Source organism: Saccopteryx bilineata, chromosome 4, assembly GCF_036850765.1.
Source record: "Saccopteryx bilineata isolate mSacBil1 chromosome 4, mSacBil1_pri_phased_curated, whole genome shotgun sequence".
Classification (NCBI taxonomy): domain Eukaryota; kingdom Metazoa; phylum Chordata; class Mammalia; order Chiroptera; family Emballonuridae; genus Saccopteryx; species Saccopteryx bilineata.
Genome location: NC_089493.1, coordinates 273,677,383 through 273,698,571, shown reverse-complemented (window position 1 = coordinate 273,698,571; position 21,189 = coordinate 273,677,383). Strand labels below are relative to the sequence as shown.

Below are 21,189 nucleotides of genomic sequence, written 5' to 3'. Positions count from 1 at the left end.
TAACAGTGGTCCAAAAATGTTAAATGGAAAACTTCAGAACAATTCAAAGTTTTAAATCATGCACTGTTCTGAGCAGCACGATGAAATGTCACACCATCACACCTACGATGAGAATCATCCCTTTGTCCAGGTATTCATGTTGTACACACTACTTGCCCATGTATACTTAGTAGCTATCTTTATTATCAATAGATTATCAGACTGGTTATGAGAGTCACACCACATTCACATAATTTTTATTACAGTATTTTAATTTTCCTATTTTATTATTAGTTATTGTTTATCCCTTACTGTGCCTTATCATGGCTATGTATCTACAAGAAAAACAGGATATACAGGGTTTGGTACTATCTGCAGTTTTCAGGCATCCACTGGGGGTCTTGAAACATACTCTATACGGATAAAGGGGGGACCACTGCATATTCATTTTTATTTTAGAATAGGCTCTAGAATCATACCAAATCACTGCTTTCATGATTAACATCTCAGTTTTTACATAGCACAACTACCCTCCCCATATCTAATGTTGGTTTCTCACTACAGTCATTTTTAGAATGCAGTATGATTAGAACTACAATATCTTGCAATAGTAGATATGACCAATTTCAGCATTCTTCTGCCACAGAAACCTTTAAAGTTACTTAAGTATTATTTAATGCAGTTAAGTATAATTTATAACTGAAAAAAATTCTTACTTTATGTAGTTGAAATCAGCTTTCAGGTTGAGAGAAGTACTGCTGGTGCTCTTCTTCAAGTCATGGATGGCATTCTGCCATTCCTGGACAGCAGCCCAATCAGCAATTGAAATGTAGCACTCACATGCTTTATTTCCCAAATAATTTATAACTTCAGGAGAAGAGTCAGTTGGTTTGGACAACACAGTTTTTCTGGAGTCTCCTGAGTCAAAATGATTTTATAAAAGTGTGTGTGTGCATATGAGAGAGAGAGAGAGAGAGAGAGAGAGAGAGATCTCCAGAGCAGTAATAAATATTTCAAAGAGTATAGAAATGTAAAAATATACAGCAAGACCATCAGTAAAAACCATCTGACTCCTACTTCATTTTTAGAGAAGAAGGAAGAAAGGACAAGGCAGAGACAGGGAGAGGGGAAGAACTGAATGCTCACCATTCAGAGAATGTTTGGGACTGGCACTATTTCGCCCAGCATTGGCCAATGTAAGAACAGATTTGTCGAAGCCAGAGATGCAGCAATCAACACCTGTCATAGCACACAGATGCTCCTGGTACTCCAAAGAGGCCTTTTCAAACCTTCAAAGCAAATTGTGACAGTCTTATTTTAAAATTATCCACAAATTCAATTCCATAAAAACAGAAAAAAAATGAATCACTCGATAAACTGAGCTAGACAATTAATAGTGTGAAGTTGGACATGCACAAAATCAGATCTCTTCCTCATAACAAATAAAAATAAATTACATTGTTAAATGCTGGAAAAATAAACAGCAAAATATAACAAAAAATATTGGAATAAAGATCTCATCCTAATGTATGTAAGTAATGGCAAGTAGAATACAAGAAAAGAATCCATAAAGTAAAAGATCTACTGGCAAAATACTTTGAAAATTCTAAGTATATTAAAAAACAACAACAACAACAACAAAAAACCATGAACATTAAAAACAAATTACAGGCCCTGGCCAGTTGGCTCAGTGGTAGAGTGTCGGCCTGGCGAGCAGAAGTCCCGGGTTTGATTCCCGGCCAGGGCACACAAGAGAAGCGCCCATCTGCTTCTCCACCCCTCCCCCTCTCCTTCCTCTCTCTCTCTTCCCCTCCCGCAGCGAGGCTCCATTGGAGCAAAGATGGCCCGGGCGCTGGGGATGGCTCCTTGGCCTCTGCCCCAGGCACTAGAGTGGCTCTGGTCACAACAGAGCGATGCCCTGGAGGGGCAGAGCATCGCCCCCTGGTGGGCGTGCCGGATCCCGGTCGGGCGCATACGGGAGTCTGTCTGACTGTCTCTCCCCCGTTTCCAGCTTCAGAAAAATACAAAAAAAAAAAAAAAAAAATTACAAATCAAGAAATTAAATAGCATTAACAATCCTGGTGCATATTAAAATTTCACAGCTTAAAGGAAAAAAACAAGAGGCCATGAAGACAATCTGTGTTTTTAAAAATCACAAATGGTTAATATAATACATGGGGAATGTTCCACTATTATGCATTAATAAAGCAATGTAAAATAAAACAAATACTTTCACTGATGATGATGGCAGGGTTCTTGTTTCTCAGTGACTCTCAGTATTCACAAAGATGAAGAAAGAAGGGTTACTCTATTGTTAGGAATTAAAATTGGAACCATCTTTTCTGTAGAGTAACTCAGCAATAGTATGTATTACAAGCCACAGAATCTATAGTCTTTTTTCTAATAAATCAGCTTGTACAAATGAATTCAAAGAAAATAATCACAAATATGAGCAAAAAGCTAAGTGCCATGGTGCATTAAGATTAGTAAAAAAGAAAACATCAGAAACAACCATATTGCCCAACAATAGGTATATTAAATTTGGGTACATTCACAAATACAACTGTGCCAGTTAAAAATCACGTTGTAGAATATTTAACACAGCAAAATATTTCTAAAAATATTGCTCAGTGGAAAAAGCAAAACCACATGGCCAGCAAAAACACTGCTATTTCTATGAAAAGGGTGGAGAAAACTATATGAAAAGAAAAAAGAACTAAAGGCATATAGACCAAAACTAGAGTTACCATCAGGAGATAGAATTATAAGAAGGATTATTTTTTCTACATTTTACAGATTAGATAAAAGTTACATCAATGTACACAGACTATTATGATGCTCATTTACCTGGAGGAATCAAGTGAGTCTGAATGTTGTGTACAAAGCTAATGAGCAATTACTGTAGCCATTTGGGTAATTTGTACCAGACTTATGTGAAAGGTTATAAATTAAGGATGAAGTTCAAAAGAATTTATAAAACAAATAACTGCCAGATCTTGTTTTAAAGATTTCCAATTAATTCATACATAAGAAAGCTACCCAAGTTTTGCCACTAAAGAACAGACTGAACATGTGTCCTAGTAAAATGATTTATAGAAAGCTCCACTTGCTAAAAGTGAATAAAGTCATTTTAGGATTTAACTACAATGTTAGTCAATAATACAAATAATTTAAACATAAAGAAACCCTATCATTTATTTCCTTTCTTCCAACTTACCTCCCTTCAGCCTGTTGGGCCACTGAGTTAATCCAGAGAAGATTTTTTCCAACAATGGAAGATGACCAGACAGCAATCCCCTGTATAGCTTCAGGACAGTGAAGTTCACACAGTGCTTCTACCACCATCATGATAGTTACTTCCAATTCATTCCCCTGAAAATGGCACTCAGAAAAATTAACCTCAGACATCCATATCATTAAATTTTAAATCTCGGCCCTGGCTGGATAGCTCAGTGGTACAGCATCGGCCTGGCGTGCAGGAATCCTGGGTTCGATTCCCAGCCAGGGCACACAGGAGAAGCGCCTATCTGCTTCTCCACCCCTCCCCATCTCCTTCCTCTCTGTCTCTCTCTTCCCTTCCCGCAGCCAAGGCTCCATTGGAGCAAAGTTGGCCCAGGCGCTGAGGATGGCTCTATGGCCTCTGCCTCTGGCGCTAGAATGCCTCTGGTTGCAACAGAGCAACTCCCCAGATGGGCAGAGCATCGCCCCCTGGTGGGCATGCCAGGTGGATCCCGGTCGACGCATGCAGGAGTCTATCTGACTGCCTCCCCGTTTCCAACTTCAGAAAAAATACACACACACAAAAAAAAGTAAAAGTATTCTAAGCTAAATAAATAATGTCATTATTGTAAAAATAATTTGACTTTTTTTTGTGACAGAGAGTCAGAGAGAGGGACAGATAGGGACAGACAGACAGGAAGGAAAGGAGATGAGAAGCATCAATTCTTTGTTGTGGCTCTTTAGTTGTTCATTGATTGCTTTCTCATATGGGCCTTGACAGGTTGGGGGTGAAAGGGGGGGCTACAGCAGAGTGAGTGACCCCTTGCTTGAGCCAGTGACCATAGGGTCATGTCTATGATCCCAAACTCAAGCCAGCAACCACGCATTCAAGCTGGTGAGCCCCTGCTCAAGCTGAATGAGCTGCGCTCAAGCCAGTGACCTCGGGGTTTCAAACTTGGGTCCTCTGCGACCCAGTCCAATGCTCTATCCACTGTGCCACTGCCTAGTCTACTTTTAATTTTTTAATTAACTTTTCCATTGATTTGAGAGAAAGGGAAGAGAGAGATATAGGGAGGGGGGAGATATAGGGAGAGGGAACAGGAAAGAGAGGGGGGAGGGAAAGGGAGAGGAGGGAGGAAGGGAGAGGAGGGAGGGAGGGAGAGAAGGGGGGAGGGAAAAAGAAGCATCAACTTGTTTCACTCAGTTGTTCCATTTAGCTGTATATTCATTGGCTGTTTCTCACACATGCCTTGACTGGGGACTGGACCTATGACCTCTGATGCATCAGGGTCACTTTATCCATGGAGCCATCTGGCCTGGGCCTAGTTTAGAATTCTTAAAATGCAATGTATAATGTAGCTACTAAAGATAACTGACAGAACTTTAATAGCACATGTGTGTGTTAGTCTTTACAAAAAAAAAAGTTCCCCAACATTTAAACTGGCATTTTTTTAAAAAATTACTTTTATTTATTTATTTTAGCCAGAGAGGAAGGGAGAAAGAGAGAGTCAGGAACATCAATCCATTCCTGTATGTGCCTTAACCAGGGATCAAACCAGCAACCTCTGCATTTTGGGCCAATTCTCCAACCAACGAAGCCATCTGTCCAGGGCTAAACTGGCATCTTCAGGAGAAACATATGAACTAAATATAAAACAAAAGTAAATATAAATAAATATGAATTGGCTCTGGCCAGTTAGCTCTTTGGATAGTGTCAGCCTGGCATATGGATATCCTGGATTCAATTCTGATTAGGGCACACAGGTAAGTGACCATTATTTCTCCTTTTTTTCTCATTCCCTCAGCCAGTGGCTCAACTGGTTCGAGCACTGGCCTGGGCACTGAGGATAGCTCGGTTGGTCCGAGCGTCAGTCTCAGATAGGTGTTGCCAGGGGAATCCCGGTCAGGGCACATGCGGGTGTCTGTCTTACTATCTCCCCATCTCTCACTTAAAGGAAGGAAAAAAAAACCCATAAATTAAAATAATTAATTTCATGTTTCTCTGAATATTACCCAACATTACCTTAATTAGCAAACATTTGCTATTTTTGTATCCCACTTAGAAGCCTGAACTTTCTCCATATTACATTATACATACATTATAATTTATATATACTTCACTATGCATTTTACAACTATCATTATAAATTATAAAAATTATTTCTTCTATAGACAAATTTCTTAGACTTACCTTTAATGTTTCAACCTTAAGTATAAATAATACATATTTCAATGTTTTAAGTATAAAAGATTGAATAGGTAACTTTGCAAGTCATTGCTTTTATAAAATATTAGATCAAAAGCTTTGAAAATTAAAATTTTCAATTATTTTATCTATAGATTAAAAAATAAAGAGAATTAAACCCATGTTTTTCTAAGCAACAGGTTTAAAATTATCTCCAAACACACCACTTTACCTGAGATAAATTTGTCTTCATTTCTGTAAGCAAGTCAAAGCCATGTCTCACTGTCACAGCAGGCTGGCCTGCCAACAATCCAACCCTCATGATGGAGAGTCGGATCCGAGTCAACCAGTCTTGACAAGTTTGGCGATTGGTATAGAAAAAAGTTCTAATGACCTTTAGAATAAAGAGAAAGTTTGTTCAAATTATAGGTGTGGGTGTCTCAAATAAACATACAACAAATATACAAGTCTACTGTGATGTCGGCTCTGCATACACAACCAGATTTGACCATGAAACTACTACAGAGGAATGAGCCCAGTGAAACCAACCTTGGGAGGGGACGTTAACGCATTAGCGCATCCCTCATATGCATTATACATTAATTTTTCCAGATTTTCCAGATACTGCAGAAGAAGAACAAGTCTAAGCTGGTTGCTACTGTGGCCTTCATCATTATCTGCAGTTGTCCACTGACTAACATCTTGATCAGGGTTTAATGTATGAGCTGCAAGACTTCTAATGATACCTAAAAGCAAAAGACAACATTCCAAATTTAAAAGAAATCTTTAAAAATTGTAGAAGTAACTGGAGGTAGTTTCACAAATTCACATTTATCAGTTTCCTCTGTATAAGCACCACTTAAAAACAAAACTGAACATAAAATATTTTTCATTTTAAGGAAATGTTTTATCCATACAAATCCCTTAAATTTTTAAACAAAAACAGACAACCATACTGTTGCCAACACAATTATTCAATGAAAGCTTATTCTAACAAGCACAACTAAAAGATTAACTGATAAAGTAATGAACAGAGAAGTACTCTCAAATTTTTAACAAAGACAAATTTCTTAATGTAAGGCTGAAAATTTTTGTATAGCAATATTTGAAAAACACTACATTTGATTACCTTCAATTGTCTGGAAAGTATCTTGAGCTCTGCCCAGTGGGGTTCTCAACTTAGAAAGAACCGTGAACTGTGCTGCTTCCCAAATAGCCCACTGCCAAAGGACAGCATCTGTCTTTAGGAGATTGCGGGGAATTGTTGACTGATCACGCTTATCCAGTCTCTGGCAGCTATAGAACAATCTTTCTAACCAATTGTCCTTCCTGGGAAAAGCAGTTTGATATTTAACAAACAATGACAACTTCACTTTAATAAATTTTAAAAAACTGCAAGGGGAATGGGAGTAGGGAACTATAATTTTTCCTACTCCAAAAAGGCAAAACCTATAAATTTGGGGAGCATTTTACCCCCACCTTTCATTTTGGGGTCTGCTAGAGTTAAACCAAAATAGGGGTATGGTATGGATGGATGATTAGGATAAATGGCTGAGGACAATATGAATATCAGGAGAAAGCATTCACTCCAATTAAGCATGTCTAGAATGTCTATGGCCCCAGGCCCTTCTCCAAAGCACTGATAACATCCTCAGATCAGTTAACTGTCAACCACATTACAACACTCCATCACTCAACTAACTCAAAGGCCATTTTTCTCTCTTCAGATGCTATCTTCAAAGCAATGGTTCCTACTACTAAAATAACTCATTTAAGAAGAATATTACTTTCTACTCTACCACTCAAAGTAGGTGTAGGGCCAAGATATTCAAGTATATTGTATATTACTTTTCCCAATTAATCAGTCAAAGAAATGTCTTACCCTGTTCTATGAGAGTTCCCATATAAAATAAAACTAATAACATCAGAGAAATCTTGCGGGTGGAATGTGTTACTTGGTGCTTTACTCATATGACTTCTCAATGCTAAAGAAATTTCTTGAATTTCACTGTGATTGTTATTGCTGTAGACAGAAAATAAAGCTGTTGTCATGCAAAATGTTTTTGTTAAAACAAAATGTTTCTTCCTATAAAAATGGGCCATTTCCTTGCTATTGAAATTTGGAAGTAAAAAATAAAATTGACCTGGGCAGGTAGCTCAATTGGTTACTGTGTCATCCTGATAGGCCAAGGATGTGGGTTCGATCCCCAATCAGGGCACATACAAGAATCAACCAATGAATGGCTAAATAAGTGGAACAACAAATTGATGTTTCTCTCTCTCAAAATCAATCAATAAATAAAACAAAACTGAGGTTTAAAACCAGAATGTTCTTAAAACTTTGAAATTTCAAGTTCTTAAAGCTCCCAAATTAATCAAAACAGTAAATAATCAAAGTTTAGTTTTTCAAATAACTGAACTACTAAGAAAAACATTTTGGCACTACATGAATTATTCTATACTAGTTATCATGAGCTTATTTCTCTTCAATTGCTAAGAAACATCATACAAGATGGAACTTAATTCACTTAATAAGTGATCTGTCTTTTCCTAAACTAGACTAGGCAGTAAAAACACAGTGCAATGTCTTTGCCCCAACATAACTGTTATACCTCAGGACAACGTCTAAAGGAATTGACTTCAACAGCTTTCCAAATGCTTGTCGAATACGTGTCCCACTGTGGACCAGTTGAACACGGCAAACGTCAACACACCTATGAAAAAATGAAATAGATAACACAGATGTGGTAATATTTCCAAGTTATTAGAACGAGGGTCAAAATATAAGAACTTTAGTCCATACCTCTGTAAAAGATCATCTGGCAAGGAAGAGGACAACGCATGTAGACTGCTGCATGCTTGCAGACAGATATTCACATCTTCGACAAGAGCTATTAAAAATTAAGATAGTTATTTTCAGCTTGCCAAAAGAATTTATACAACAGTATGCTAATTTCCTGACATTCAACAGTGAGCACCTACTATAGAGCGGGCTCTGCCATGTCTGGACTCTCACTGGCACTAACATCTGGAAAAAGAGTAGGTTCAACAAAATCCACTTCAAAGTGACTAGTCTTTTTCAGAAGAAATTTTAGAAGTACATGAATAATATGACAGTCACATAAACTTTAAAATGTGACACTTAGAATTCCTATTTTTAATATATTATGAATGAAAATAGAACTGACAGATTATGCATCTCATTAAAATGGTGATTATACATCTTGCGGCATGAAAGTAGTAACTATCTTTCTCCCATTACCAAAGATCCCCCTTTTTAAGCATTAACAAAATTAAACAATCACATAAACTTACTGTTGGCTAAAAGGCCTTTGCAAAATTTATGGAAAGATGGAAGAGAGAATAAAGGTGCATATGTTTCAGACTTTTTCATTAAAACAGCCACTTCCAAAGCCCAAGTCATTAACAGTTTCCTGAAACACAAAATATACAATGACTTTACATTAAAAAAGAAAATCAATTTTAAAAATCTCTTCTTCTTATATTAGTTTTCTTTTTCTTCTTAAAAAGATATCAAGCAGTAAGAAACAAAAATTGAAACTACAGATAGCCTTTTGTCAAAATAAGTATGCGTTGGCCCTGGCCAGTTAGCTCAGTGATAAGAGTGTCAGCCTGGCGTGTGGATGTCCTGGGTTCAATTCCCAGTCAGGGCACACAGGAGAAGCACCCATCTGTTTCTCCAACCCTTCCCCTCTCGTTTCTCTCTCTCTCTCTCTTCTTCTCCTGCAGCCATGGCTCAATTGGAGCAAGTTGGCCAGATGCTGAGGATGGCTCCACGGCCTATGCCTCAGCTGATAAGGAGAGCTCGGTTGCTGAGCAATGGAGCTATGCCCCAGATGGGCAGAACATCACCCCCTAGTGGGCTTGCTGAGTGGATCCCAGTCAGGAGCACATGCGGGAGTCTGACTCTCTGCCTCCTCTCCTCTCACTAAATAAAAAAGAACAAAAACATGTATGCCTTGTAAAAATCTATATAAATATATTCTTCCACAAAACATAGGGAGGGTCCTTATAATTCTTTTGAAAAAAAGAAATCCTAGATTAAACAATATAACCAATTTCTTTCTTTTTTTGAGAGGCAGGGAAAAAGACAGTAACATTGAGCTGCTCCTGTATGTGCCTTGACCAGTAACCTCTGCAATCTGGGACAAGGCTCCAACCAAACAAGCTATCTGGCCAGGGCTTAATATTATTATTTTTTAAAATATTGACTGATTTTTAGAGAGACAGGGAGAGTAAAGGAGAGAGAGAGAGGAGAGGAAGGGAAGAGTTCATTGGTTACTTCCTGTGTGTACTCTGACTAAGAATCAAACATGCAAACTTGTCCTTTCAGGATGACACTCTTTACCAACTGAGCTAACGGGCTAGGGCCAATAAAACCAAATTTTAAAAGTAGTTCATAATGAAGAAGTTGTTCTTTCCCAACTCAAAAATCTTCATTTCTTACTCTCAACTCATGAAGTCGAATTAATAGAAGTTAGAAGTGTATTACTCAGTTACCTTGTGTCCTGGTTAAGATTATCTTTCTTCAGCAATATTCCCAGGAGATTTAATATAATTGAGAAGTGTTTTTTTGTAGCTGTAGTTACAGTACTAATCACAGCTCCATCAAACAAAGACGGGGATGATGAGCTAAGACTACTAGATATAAAATGATCATGCCTGGAAGACAAAGTGCAAATCATCTTTTGATCTCTAATTAAAAAAAAAAAAAAAAGGCAATCCCGAAGTTAAATCAATAAATATATTTTTTAAACCTGTACTTTAAAGGGTCCGTCGAGCCCTTTAACATAAAATTTTCTTAAGAAATATTTATAAAAAAACTGTACCTGGTACAATGAGAATACAAAGTGTAAAGCACTGCATACTGAATGGCAGGGAAGTGAACAGCCAGGTCATTGTGCACAATCATCAGATTCTTACTCAGGAGTGCAAAGACAGTTGGAGACAGTGCCCACATCTGATGATGTACAAGAGAAAGTTAATGTTCAGTTCCTCCAATATGTGTATGAGCATACAAACACTTTATCCTTCAAAGTAAGTATGTCTAGATATTTTATAAAATCAAAATGACACTTAAATTTTGAAACAATCTAGTATGCCAAACAAGGGGTAAGCAAACACTTTTGGTGAACACAAAGAGTATCTCAGACTCTGTGGGCCATATAACACCTCTATTGCAATGTCCAACTCCTCAACTCTGCCACTGTAATAAGAAAATAAATAGCCAGACAAAAGATGAGTGGCTGTGTTCCAACAGAACTTGCTTTACAAAAACAGGTGATGTTTGGTGATAATTGTATTATATGAATATGCTATGTATCATTAACCTGTATATTTTAAATGGGAATTGTATAGTATATAAATTATGCCTCAATAAGGATTTTTTTTTAAGAGATAATAGGAAGTGGCCTGGATTTGGCTCATAGGCTGTAGTTTACTGATCCTTGGACCAAACAAAGCCTTCTGTACCCTTTAGAGTAATACGTTGTATTTCCTCAATTTTCCATATATTGTAAATGGCAAAGTGCCCTATCTAATGAGAAAAAAACATTCTGTCCTCTAAACCTTTTCCACCCTTCCCTTTTTCTTTTAAATGCAAAAATATCCCATTCCACCTGACTGCTCCATCCCCAACTCCTCTCCTTGTTTTCAAAGTGCAGGACATCAAATTCCTCAAATTTGTATACAATGTGAATTCCTCAACAATCAAATTTTAGAGTGTAAAGAGAGGCAGCCTTCAATGTAAGCCAAAACTAGCAGTGAGGGAAGAATAGCTATAGAGGGATACAGGCCATCATATCTAACAATATGGAAAGCATACAATCATAAACATCAAATCTTGATTTTTCCCTCTTCTCCCTGAGGAAACATAATCTCTTAGTTATATGTCATCAATCTTTATTAGAAATTATGTTTTTCAATATTGCAAGTCCAGTAATAGAAAGAAATATACAAACTGTAGCAGTAAGTATAAATAAAAAACAGGTATCAAATTTCTTAAAGAAATCGTTCTTCTTTCTCCAAAACTATCACTTATAAATGTTCGCAGAGAGGAGACAGTAAAAAAGTAAAGGAGAAAAGTACCAGGGGCTGAAGGGGCTGTATACTAGAAGAACTACACAGATTTGACTTGTGGAAAATAGTCACAAACATTTTCTGTAAGCTTGTGAAAGTAAATAGGAGATATTTTCTAAATAATAAAACAAATATTTAAAAATTTTATCAAGGGTTGTCAAGGAAAGGAAGGAGAGTGTGCAAAGCATAATTGCAAGAAAATATTCTTACCAATTTAAATTACTCAGACATGTCCTAAATGTGGTCATTTGTTCTACAGGGATTCTGTAGATTCACTGACATGACAGTAAATGAAATACATATAAATATGCAATGAGAAGAGGCTGCAGTGTGGATAAAACATAGTAATTACAAGTAAAGACTCACCCCAATTAGTGAGTTTTTGGCATTTCCAATTGTAGTGAGAGCACTGAGGTCAAAAATAACTACAAATTTTGCATTGTCTACATTGAATACATGATTCTTAAAAGCCTCATGTTTTATTTCAGAACAGGCATCAGGAAGTTGTAGACTATGTAACAGGTTGTTTAGGGCACAAGTCATTTCTCCCAAAATTAATTTATAGGCAGTCTCCAAAACAGGAATATTCTTCAGGCTGAGCACTGCTTGATAAACAGCATGGGCTGCAGCAACAACCTTAAAAAGAATTCAGGAAAGTAGTAATTCAATGGAAAACAAATCTTCTACACTTACATAGAAAATAAATTATTATATATACATGTTGATAATACAAATGAATTTAAGATTGATAAATTCACTGTACAGAACACTAAAGGTCTTAATATCTAAAAACCCAACCTTTTGGGAACATACACATATCAGTAAGCTTTTTAAAATCTATAAACCTTTTTATTACAAAGAAAGGAAACTCTAAATTAAAACTGGCTACATGAAATTTCTTAAAAGGAGATTACAAAACAACAGCCAGTGTCAAAACACATATACAAACAGCATTTTATTAAGATTGGTTTCCCTACATCTGCTTAGAAAGTCTATACACTGGTTTAGACATGGAGTCAGTTGAAAAACTAACACATCTTATTTATAACATATACAATAGTTCTGAAAAAATTTAATAAAAATAAATCATGAAAAATCTAAAAAGACTATTTGGCACTCATTCATCAAGGTGCCTAGTAATCTACAAATATCAAGTTAAAACAATCATTGTAATCACTATATTCTAAATCAAATATTTATCATTTCATTTATGTAGTCTACTAAACAACATCAGCTAAATTCTTCAATGAACTAAGTTGTCAAAAATAAGTATGAATGCATCACTTACCTCTTTTTCTTTATGATAACGCAAAAACAGGAGTTTAGATGATGGTATAAACAGTTTTTCTACAAATGATGATGGTAGTTTTGTATTTATCTGTTCAACAATCTAAGAGAATAAAATATAAAGAAATGAGTTATGAAGTCATAAAATGACATCAAGACAAAATGACTGCATGATTCCAACTATAACACTCTGGAAAAGAATGATGGAGACAGTAAAACTATCCAGTGGTTGCCAGAGGCTCAAGGGGAAGGTGGGAGATGAGTGGGTGGAACACATGGGATTTTTAGAGCAGTGAAACTATTCTGTATAATATTGTAATGGTAAAACACGTATGGCACTATATATTTGTCAAAACCCACAGAATGTACAGAGAGTGAATCCTAAACTATGAATTTTAGTTAATAATAATGTGTCAATTTGGCTCAATTATAATAAACACCACATTAAAGCAAGATGGTAATAACAGACAAAACTATTGGGAGAAAAGGGTATATGAAAATCTTATACTATTTGCTCAATTTTTCAATAAACCAAAAACTGCTCTGAAAAATAGTCAATTAATTAAAATATATATATACCTATATAAAAACTATACTTTAAGTTTAAACTTCAACACAGGCATTGTTTTACATTGGCAAGGGAAAGTTTAATACTGGTAGAAATGTTCAGAACATCATCTAGAATTTGCTTTAAAAATAACCCAGTGGGGGATGGAGGGGTAGCATGGAGGAGGGGGAGTCAGAGGCTTAGATGAAACCAGATGGGCCATGTGTTTTTAATGACAGAAACTGTGTAAAGTATGCAGAAATTCACTATACTATTCTATTTTTTAAATATGTTTTAAAATAGCCACAATAAAAGGTTGAGGGGGAATATTTAGAGTTAAGAATTAAAAACCATAAAAGAAGTTTCATATGTGAAACAAAACATAACAGATTGTGTGTGTGTGTGTGTGTGTGTGTGACAGAGACAAAGAGAGAGACAGATAAGGACAGACAGAAGGGAGAGAGATGAGAAGCATCAATTCTTTGTTGCGGCACCTTAGTCGTTCATTGATTGCTTTCTCATATGTGCCTTTGGGGAGGCAGGGCTACAGCAGAGCGAGTGACCCCTTGCTCAAGCCAGCGACCTTGGGCTCAAGCTGGTGACCTCGGGGTTTCAAACCTGGGTCTTCTGCATCCCAGTCTGACGCTCTATCCACTGCACCACCGCCTGGTCAGGCAACAGAGATTTTCAAAGTAGCTATTGAGTAACTTCTCATACAGTTATCAGGAGTATTACATAGTCTCATGTGAAAAATCATGATGTTTCAGCAAAACACACAAACACACACACACAAATGAGTACATCTACACTGAGATGAGCCATCAAACACTAAAAGTAAACAGATATTAGGGCAAAAAGCAAAAGCAAACTAGATTATATAAATAAGATTAATGTGCTCAAAAAAATTCAAAATAACCAAAGCCTTAACTTCTTCCATATCAATTTAAATTTAAGAGCCTGGATAAACCAGCATGTTAAAAAGCAACAAAAAAAAATTCACATACCAATGTGAGTAAATTCAAGACTGAGATGATATAATCTGTACCACAAGTCTGGCAATTCTCCAGTTGATCTAATCCATATGTAATGACCATGTCACAATGTATAGTCATGCTAGGATCCAAGCTGCCGAGCAAAACACCAACACACTCATTAGCAGCTGTCAATACAGCCTCAGAAAAAAACACTTGATTTGCAGCCGTCACACATCTCATTACTCTGTACAGAACCTGCAAATGGGGAAAACAAGCAGCTTTTTAAAAAAATTCACATGCTTCCAAAGGGCAATAATACGTTCTCTATTTAATGCATTTTCAACTGAAACTAACTGCCTACCCTGTCAATAGTCATTTAATATTCTAGTTCTTAGATGTTGAATAGGGTGTCTTTAGTACAATATACAGAAATTATCTTGCCTAAAAAATTCTAATGTGCTATTGTGACAAGAAATGGAATATGCCATCCTCTACTTCCATTCTACCCACTTACTTTGCACCCAACACCACTAAATAGCTGAAGCTCAGAATCTTTATAATCATGAAATACACCATAATTTGCAACAGTAAAAGTATTAACATCATGGAAATAACCTGCCATGAGAATAACTTTTTGTAATCTATCACTTGGACTTTGGAAAAGTTTTTTAAAAACTAAACATTCAAGTCACCTTTAGCTTATAAAAGTTCCTAAGTTCAAAAGAAAGAAAAGAAAGTTTTCTCATTCACAGCATATGATAACTATATGGGGATTATAAAAATTATGTAATTTCCAACCAAAACTTCCACTGAACTATAATAATCAATATTAATATACTAAATTTCTAGTAAAAACAGGGGAAAACAACACAACAAACTGACACAAAGATATCTTTTAAATATTTTTGTAGTAGTCAACAACCACTACACACAGGTTTTAAAACCTAAATATAGGTTCAAAGGCCAAAAAGGCTTTCATAAAAGAATATATTTAATATATAATTATGCTGGGAAACTATTATGTTCCTTTCATTTTACATCTGAATAACTGCCTTTATTTCAACACTGACAGTCATCAAACTACCTTTGGAAGAGTAAAAAAGCAACAAAGATATCAAACCATTTTGATCAGGTTAATACTATCAATATGCTGGTTTTAATTATCTTCATGATCAAACATTTCTGTTCAAATACACAATTAATTTACAAAGCTATTACATACAAAATTGTCATATTTTATCCAGCAAATGTGATCAATGAAAGTAAATGCTCATAAAAGCTAAAGTTTTGTCCTAGCAGTAAAATGGAATCATTTGGATTAAATTTTTTTACTGTACCACACATTCCTCCCTTCTTACTCAAGCAGAGTATAAGGATGGGGTTCACTTCTCACGTCTAGTATGCTGAGCCACTCACCAGGCTGTAATACAGTGCAGCTGATGCCGGGGGCTGCAGAAGTGTGGCAATCTTATCATTGATCTCAGATTACTAATCATTTTAAGTCCTTGTATCTTTGTATCCTTTGATGTCAGGCTAATAAATTGTTTCATCCTGTCATGCTCAGAGAAAATTACTTTTTGAGGCTTTCTCTATAATGTTATTTTTAGTATGTTGAAAAACTAAAAGGAGACTCAATAATTTAAAAGCAAAATAATAATTATTAAACAAAGTGTTTAATATGTTTAAAAATAAGAATTAAATGTATCTATAAAATATCTCCTAAGAGAAAAGTTCACGGACATTCTGAAATTTACAGTGGCCTTTTGTTTTATGAAGGGAAAGTAGGAAGTAGGATAGGATATAGAATTTCCAACTTCCCTGGCTATTTAAGAAAGCAGTCAGATACATACATGTTCAACAAAGGATTGGTAACAGTATACCAAGTAAACACAAGCATTTATAATACAGAACAATTTTATTTTTAAATAGTATTTAGAACTCCTAAAGACACTTACATCTGTCACATATGCCTCAGTAATTGGAGGACCCCGAATTGGGCTGAAGCGTTCCCCAATGCTCCTCACCACAGTACTGAACACCCTGAGAAGAGCTGCCAGCTTTGGTAATGACACTGAAGGAGGAGGTACATCTTCATCCACTGACTCCCCAGAGGCCACATGGCTGAGGTCCTGTAAGTAAATTCACAGCACTCTTATTTAAGTAAAACACTTCAATTAACTTCATAATAGATGTTTACAAAGAAAGAGGTATTTTGGCCTATGGAAAAAGGAAACATGAATCTAAATGTAAAAGTAGATTTTACTTCTCTAATTTTAACAAAATAACCTCTGTATCAATTCAGATAGGTAATGGCAAAAAATTCAAGGAAATATACTATAGTTTTATATGGGTATAAATGGAGCCACAAATTTTTGCCATTCCTGAATTAGTCTTTGCTAAAAATATCATTCCAAATATTCGAGCTACTCGAATCAATAAGTACCCCAAACCAACATTATGCACATAGACTGTGTGTGTGGAGGGGGTGTGTGTGTGTATGTGTGTGTGTGTATGATAAGATCTGGTTCACAGTTTTATAATCTACTTGCAGAGATGATATACTCAAAAGAAAAAAATTAGCAAAAAAAAAAATGGGATAGTAGCATATATTACTACCTGTAATTAAATGACCAAATAATGGAAGAGAATTAGATTTTATAAATACTGAGGGGAAGAGACTTCACAAACTAGAATGGGTGGCTTCAGAGAGGCAGACTAGCTTTCAAGGTGGAGGAGGAACAACATTCTAGGTGTAGGGGCAAAGAAACATATGGAAGCAAAATATTTCCTCACTTTTTTCTGAATGGGAGCAAGCAGATTGGTATAGTTAAAAGTAGTGAATTCTTATTGGCTAGAAGTAGCTAAGGTAAAAGAAAAGATGATGCTAAAGAATCACAGCAGATCTGAGTATAGGGAAGAAATCCAGAAAGATTCAGACAGATAACTGCAGGTTTAAAGGATGGCAGTAGGGCCAGGAAAGCCAAGAACCAGTAAGAGATTTCAGCTGCACCCTTAAAAGCTACAACATGTACTGAACTACCAAAAGAGTTGGCAGAAACCAAATCTTGTTCTCCAAAGTATGATTCAAGATCCCCCAATATGTAAGAGGAAAGTCTTCAGGGGCTTTTTACACAGTTAACAATTCACTTTCTTTTTTTTTTTTAAAGTTTTTTTTTTTTTTTTTTTTTTCATTTTAGAGAGGAGAGAGAGAGAGAAGGGAGGAAGGAGCAGGAAGCATCAACTCCCTTATGTGCCTTGACCAGGCAAGCCCAGGGTTTCGAACAGGTGACTTCAGCGTTCTGGGTCGACTACTTATCCACTGCGCCACCACAGGTCAGGCAACAATTCGCTTTCTAAGACTCTTTTGTGAACACTACAGAAAATGTCTTCAGAAAACTACCAGCTACCAAGATTATTAGGATTTGAAAAATTAGGCCTACAATTTTTCTTTCGGTTTTTCCAGTAATTCTGTTGGCAACTGTCTTGTAATTTCTGCTCAAATGTGAGGTGGTCTGAATTATTTTAAAATAAATCTAGCGCTGCCCTGGCCAGATAGCTCAGTTAAGAGCATCGTCCCAAAGCACACAGGTTGCTGGTTTGATCCCTACAAGGGACAGATGATGTTCCAGTCTCTCTCTCTCTCCCTTCCTTGCTCTAAAATATATAAAATAAACATTTAAAAAATTCTTTAAATAAGATATATATCTTGCAGTTTTAAGATTTTTGTTTTGGTTTATTTTTTTTCCTTTTTCTTGAATTTATGGGGTGACACTGGTTAATTTCTTTTTTAACTGAAATTTTAGGAAATTACTTAGCTTTCTCTATACTCACCTCAGCATATGCCTCCATGTCCTCTAGAAACTGACCGAGAAGAGTAGTAGAAAATGCAAGATCAGCTACCCAAAATGGCTCCAGACTCTGCAACCACCCTAGGAATCATATAAGAAATTTTCAAAGACAAGAAAAAATTTTAAATCCAAATAAAAAATATGTTTAAGACCCTTGTTTTAAAAGGCATTTGGTTTTTAGCCCTGGCTGGTTGGCTCAGCTATAGAGCGTTGGCCGTGGAGTGTGGAAGTCTCGGGTTCAATTTCCGGCCAGGGAACACAGGAGAAGCACCCATCTTCTCCACCCCTTCCCCCTCTTCTTTCTCTCTATCTCTCTCTACCCCTCCTGCAGTCAAGGCTCCATGGGAGCAAAGCTGGCCAGGGAACTGAGGATGGTTCCATGGCCTCCACCTCAGGTGCTAGAATGGCTCTGGTTGCAGAGAAGCAACGCCCCAGGTGGGCCAAACATCACCCCCTGGTGGGCATGCCGGGTGGGATCCCGGTTGAGCACATGTGGGAGTCTGTCTGTCTGCTGCCCCCACTTCTCACTTTGGAAAAATTTAAAAAATTTAAAAAAACCCCAAAAAACAAAGGCATCTGGTATTTAAGTTGCCAACTCTTATAACATGACCTATGTCATAGAACTAGGGCTACTGTTAAACATGCTGACCATGATTAACCAGTGTATTTTAAATGCTGCAAAAATAAATCTCCAGAAATTAAAATATATACCTCACATCCTTATTTTTAACAGATTTAATAGTCATATTGTCACAATCTATCAATCACCAGCCTGGTTATTTACTCCAGGGCCACAGCCAACAACCAAAGGTGTGTACTCATCTCTCCAGTGGAAATAACACAGAACCAGTCTCATTTGCATATCTTTTTTCAGAAGTTTATTGCAATAAATAAGAGAAACTGTAATACTTGGAAGTTGCAACATCCAAGTGTGTCATAGTCATTTAACTAAAAAAAAAATTTCCTATCGTTTATGACAATTTTCTAAATTAACCCATTTGTTTTTTTTGTTTTTGTATTTTTCTGAAGCTGGAAACGGGGAGAGACAGTCAGACAGACTCCCGACCGGGATCCAACCGGCATGCCCACCAGGGGCAAAGCTCTGCCCCTCCGGGGCGTCGCTCTGCTGCAACCAGAGCCACTCTAGCGCCTGGGGCAGAGGCCAAGGAGCCATCCCCAGCGCCCAGGCCATCTTTGCTCCAATGGAGCCTTGGCTGCGGGAGGGGAAGAGAGAGACAGAGAGGAAGGAGCGGTGGGGGTGGAGAAGCAAATGGGCGCTTCTCCTATGTGCCCTGGCCGCGAATCAAACCTGGGTCCCCCGCACGCCAGGCCGACGCTCTACCGCTGAGCCAACCGGCCAGGGCCAACCCATTTGTTTTTTAATTTAAAAAAAAAAAATCACAGGCCCTGGCCAGTTGGCTCAGCGGTAGAGCATCAGCCTAGAGTGTGGAAGTCCCAGGTTTCATTCCCAGCCAGGGCACACAGAAGCGCCCATCTGCTTCTCCACCCATACCCTCTCCTTTCTTTCTTTCCTCCTTCCCTTCCCTTCCCTCCCCTCCCCTGCCCTCCCCTCCCCTTCCTTTCCTTCCTTTCGTTCTCTCTCTCTCTCCCCCCCCTCCCGCAGCCAAGGCTCCAATGGAGCAAAGTTGGCCCGGGCGCTGAGGACAGCTCCATGGCCTCTGCCTCAGGTGCTAGAATGGCTCCGGTTGCTGTGGAGCAACACCCCCAATGGGCAGAGCATCGCCCCCTGGTGGGCATGCTGGGTGGATCCCGGTTGGCAGCATGCGGGAGTCTGCCTGCCTGCCTCCCCTGCTTCTCACTTTGGAAAAATACAAAAAAAAAAAAAAGTCAAATATTTAGGATATTCTAGTCTACATTTTAGGATATAAGCACTATAATACATCCTCATACCAGCACATGCCACAAATACCTTAGTTAAGTCCTTTCAATTTCTCACTGGAGCATTATAATCGGTACTTGGACTCTTCCTATCTACTACAATGTACAAAATTATCTTTTGAGAAGTTAAATTTAACAAATAATATTTAATAACTTAACTATTCCTTTAAAACAACTATTTTTCTTATATTATCAAACAGTATTACCAGCTGGTCTTTAAGGGACCAGTGGCTCCTTCCCACAATATTTATAAAACTGGTATATGCTGAACCACTTACCAGATACCTGCTGTGTAAGTGAAGGTTTCTGAGTATGATCTATATGCCATCCAACTAATATATCAACCGTATCCTGGATAGAAATAAAAAAAAGGGTACTAAGTATTTTAAGGTCTTATTGCTATTCCACTTGTGGATGATTTCAGAGTAAGAGACCCTAGAAAGGGCATCTATGTTCTACCTACTTCACAATACACAAAGTGAAAAGGGGAGAGGGCAGCCAGGAGAATAAAGAAATTTCATTTAGGACAATGATAAAATGATATCTTTTTCTTTACATATCTTAAGGCATTAGTGTCAGAAAATACATTATTGCTACACCACTCAATCCTAGACCCTCACTGATTATACTCAAAGGAGCAGAAGCTTTATTTCCCGAGTTCCTAGGTCCTCATACATGTAACCAATAAGAGAGAGTTGGGGGACTCACCCTAAAGTTTGTGCTGAAAATATGAGGGTAGCACCGAGCTACCAAAAGAATGCACTTAACACATTTGCAAAGTAATTCTGGTGTATCCACATTTTCAAGAATGGACTGCAGGCTGGTCATTACAAGCTAAAAAATAAAAATTACAAACCATAAACATTCAACAAAACAGGAAGAAAACAAGCAAATTAGGTTATTTAATAGTGACTATGTGTATCCAAATCTGATTATGATACGAAAGAAAGTTAGTTCTATAGTTTTAGCTCAAAAAAAGTTGAAAACATTTCATTTCACTAAGATATGATGAAAACAAATACTGTTTTCTGTTCTTTGATGTCTGTTAAAATTATTTTCAGTAACATCTATGTACTTTATTCCTAAGGCTCTCTTTAATACCATTGGATTTGATTAAATTTCAAGTGCAAAAACTAAGATGTGCTTAGGAAC

General features: G+C 37.1%; 1 protein-coding gene across 6 annotated transcripts in view; it reads right to left on the bottom strand.

Annotated features, from left to right (window-relative positions):
- The window catches only part of SMG1 (SMG1 nonsense mediated mRNA decay associated PI3K related kinase), a 119,736-nt gene that overhangs the window by 50,757 nt on the left and 47,790 nt on the right, over positions 1 to 21,189 (bottom strand). For all 6 annotated transcript variants that reach the window (XR_010731160.1, XM_066274746.1, XM_066274745.1 and 3 more), the window contains 19 exons: positions 20,746 to 20,871; positions 20,316 to 20,388; positions 18,122 to 18,219; positions 16,246 to 16,419; positions 14,321 to 14,545; positions 12,771 to 12,872; positions 11,849 to 12,118; positions 10,234 to 10,364; positions 9,905 to 10,066; positions 8,699 to 8,817; positions 8,187 to 8,274; positions 7,996 to 8,097; positions 7,266 to 7,406; positions 6,513 to 6,712; positions 5,933 to 6,129; positions 5,616 to 5,777; positions 3,197 to 3,351; positions 1,126 to 1,268; positions 696 to 897 (listed from right to left, as the gene is read on the bottom strand). Coding sequence is in view for 5 of the 6 variants with exons in the window: in XM_066274746.1 (XP_066130843.1) it covers positions 696 to 897; positions 1,126 to 1,268; positions 3,197 to 3,351; positions 5,616 to 5,777; positions 5,933 to 6,129; positions 6,513 to 6,712; positions 7,266 to 7,406; positions 7,996 to 8,097; positions 8,187 to 8,274; positions 8,699 to 8,817; positions 9,905 to 10,066; positions 10,234 to 10,364; positions 11,849 to 12,118; positions 12,771 to 12,872; positions 14,321 to 14,545; positions 16,246 to 16,419; positions 18,122 to 18,219; positions 20,316 to 20,388; positions 20,746 to 20,871 (2,870 nt within the window). In the remaining variant the exon portion in view is untranslated. The remainder of the gene's footprint in view (positions 1 to 695; positions 898 to 1,125; positions 1,269 to 3,196; positions 3,352 to 5,615; positions 5,778 to 5,932; positions 6,130 to 6,512; positions 6,713 to 7,265; positions 7,407 to 7,995; positions 8,098 to 8,186; positions 8,275 to 8,698; positions 8,818 to 9,904; positions 10,067 to 10,233; positions 10,365 to 11,848; positions 12,119 to 12,770; positions 12,873 to 14,320; positions 14,546 to 16,245; positions 16,420 to 18,121; positions 18,220 to 20,315; positions 20,389 to 20,745; positions 20,872 to 21,189) is intronic.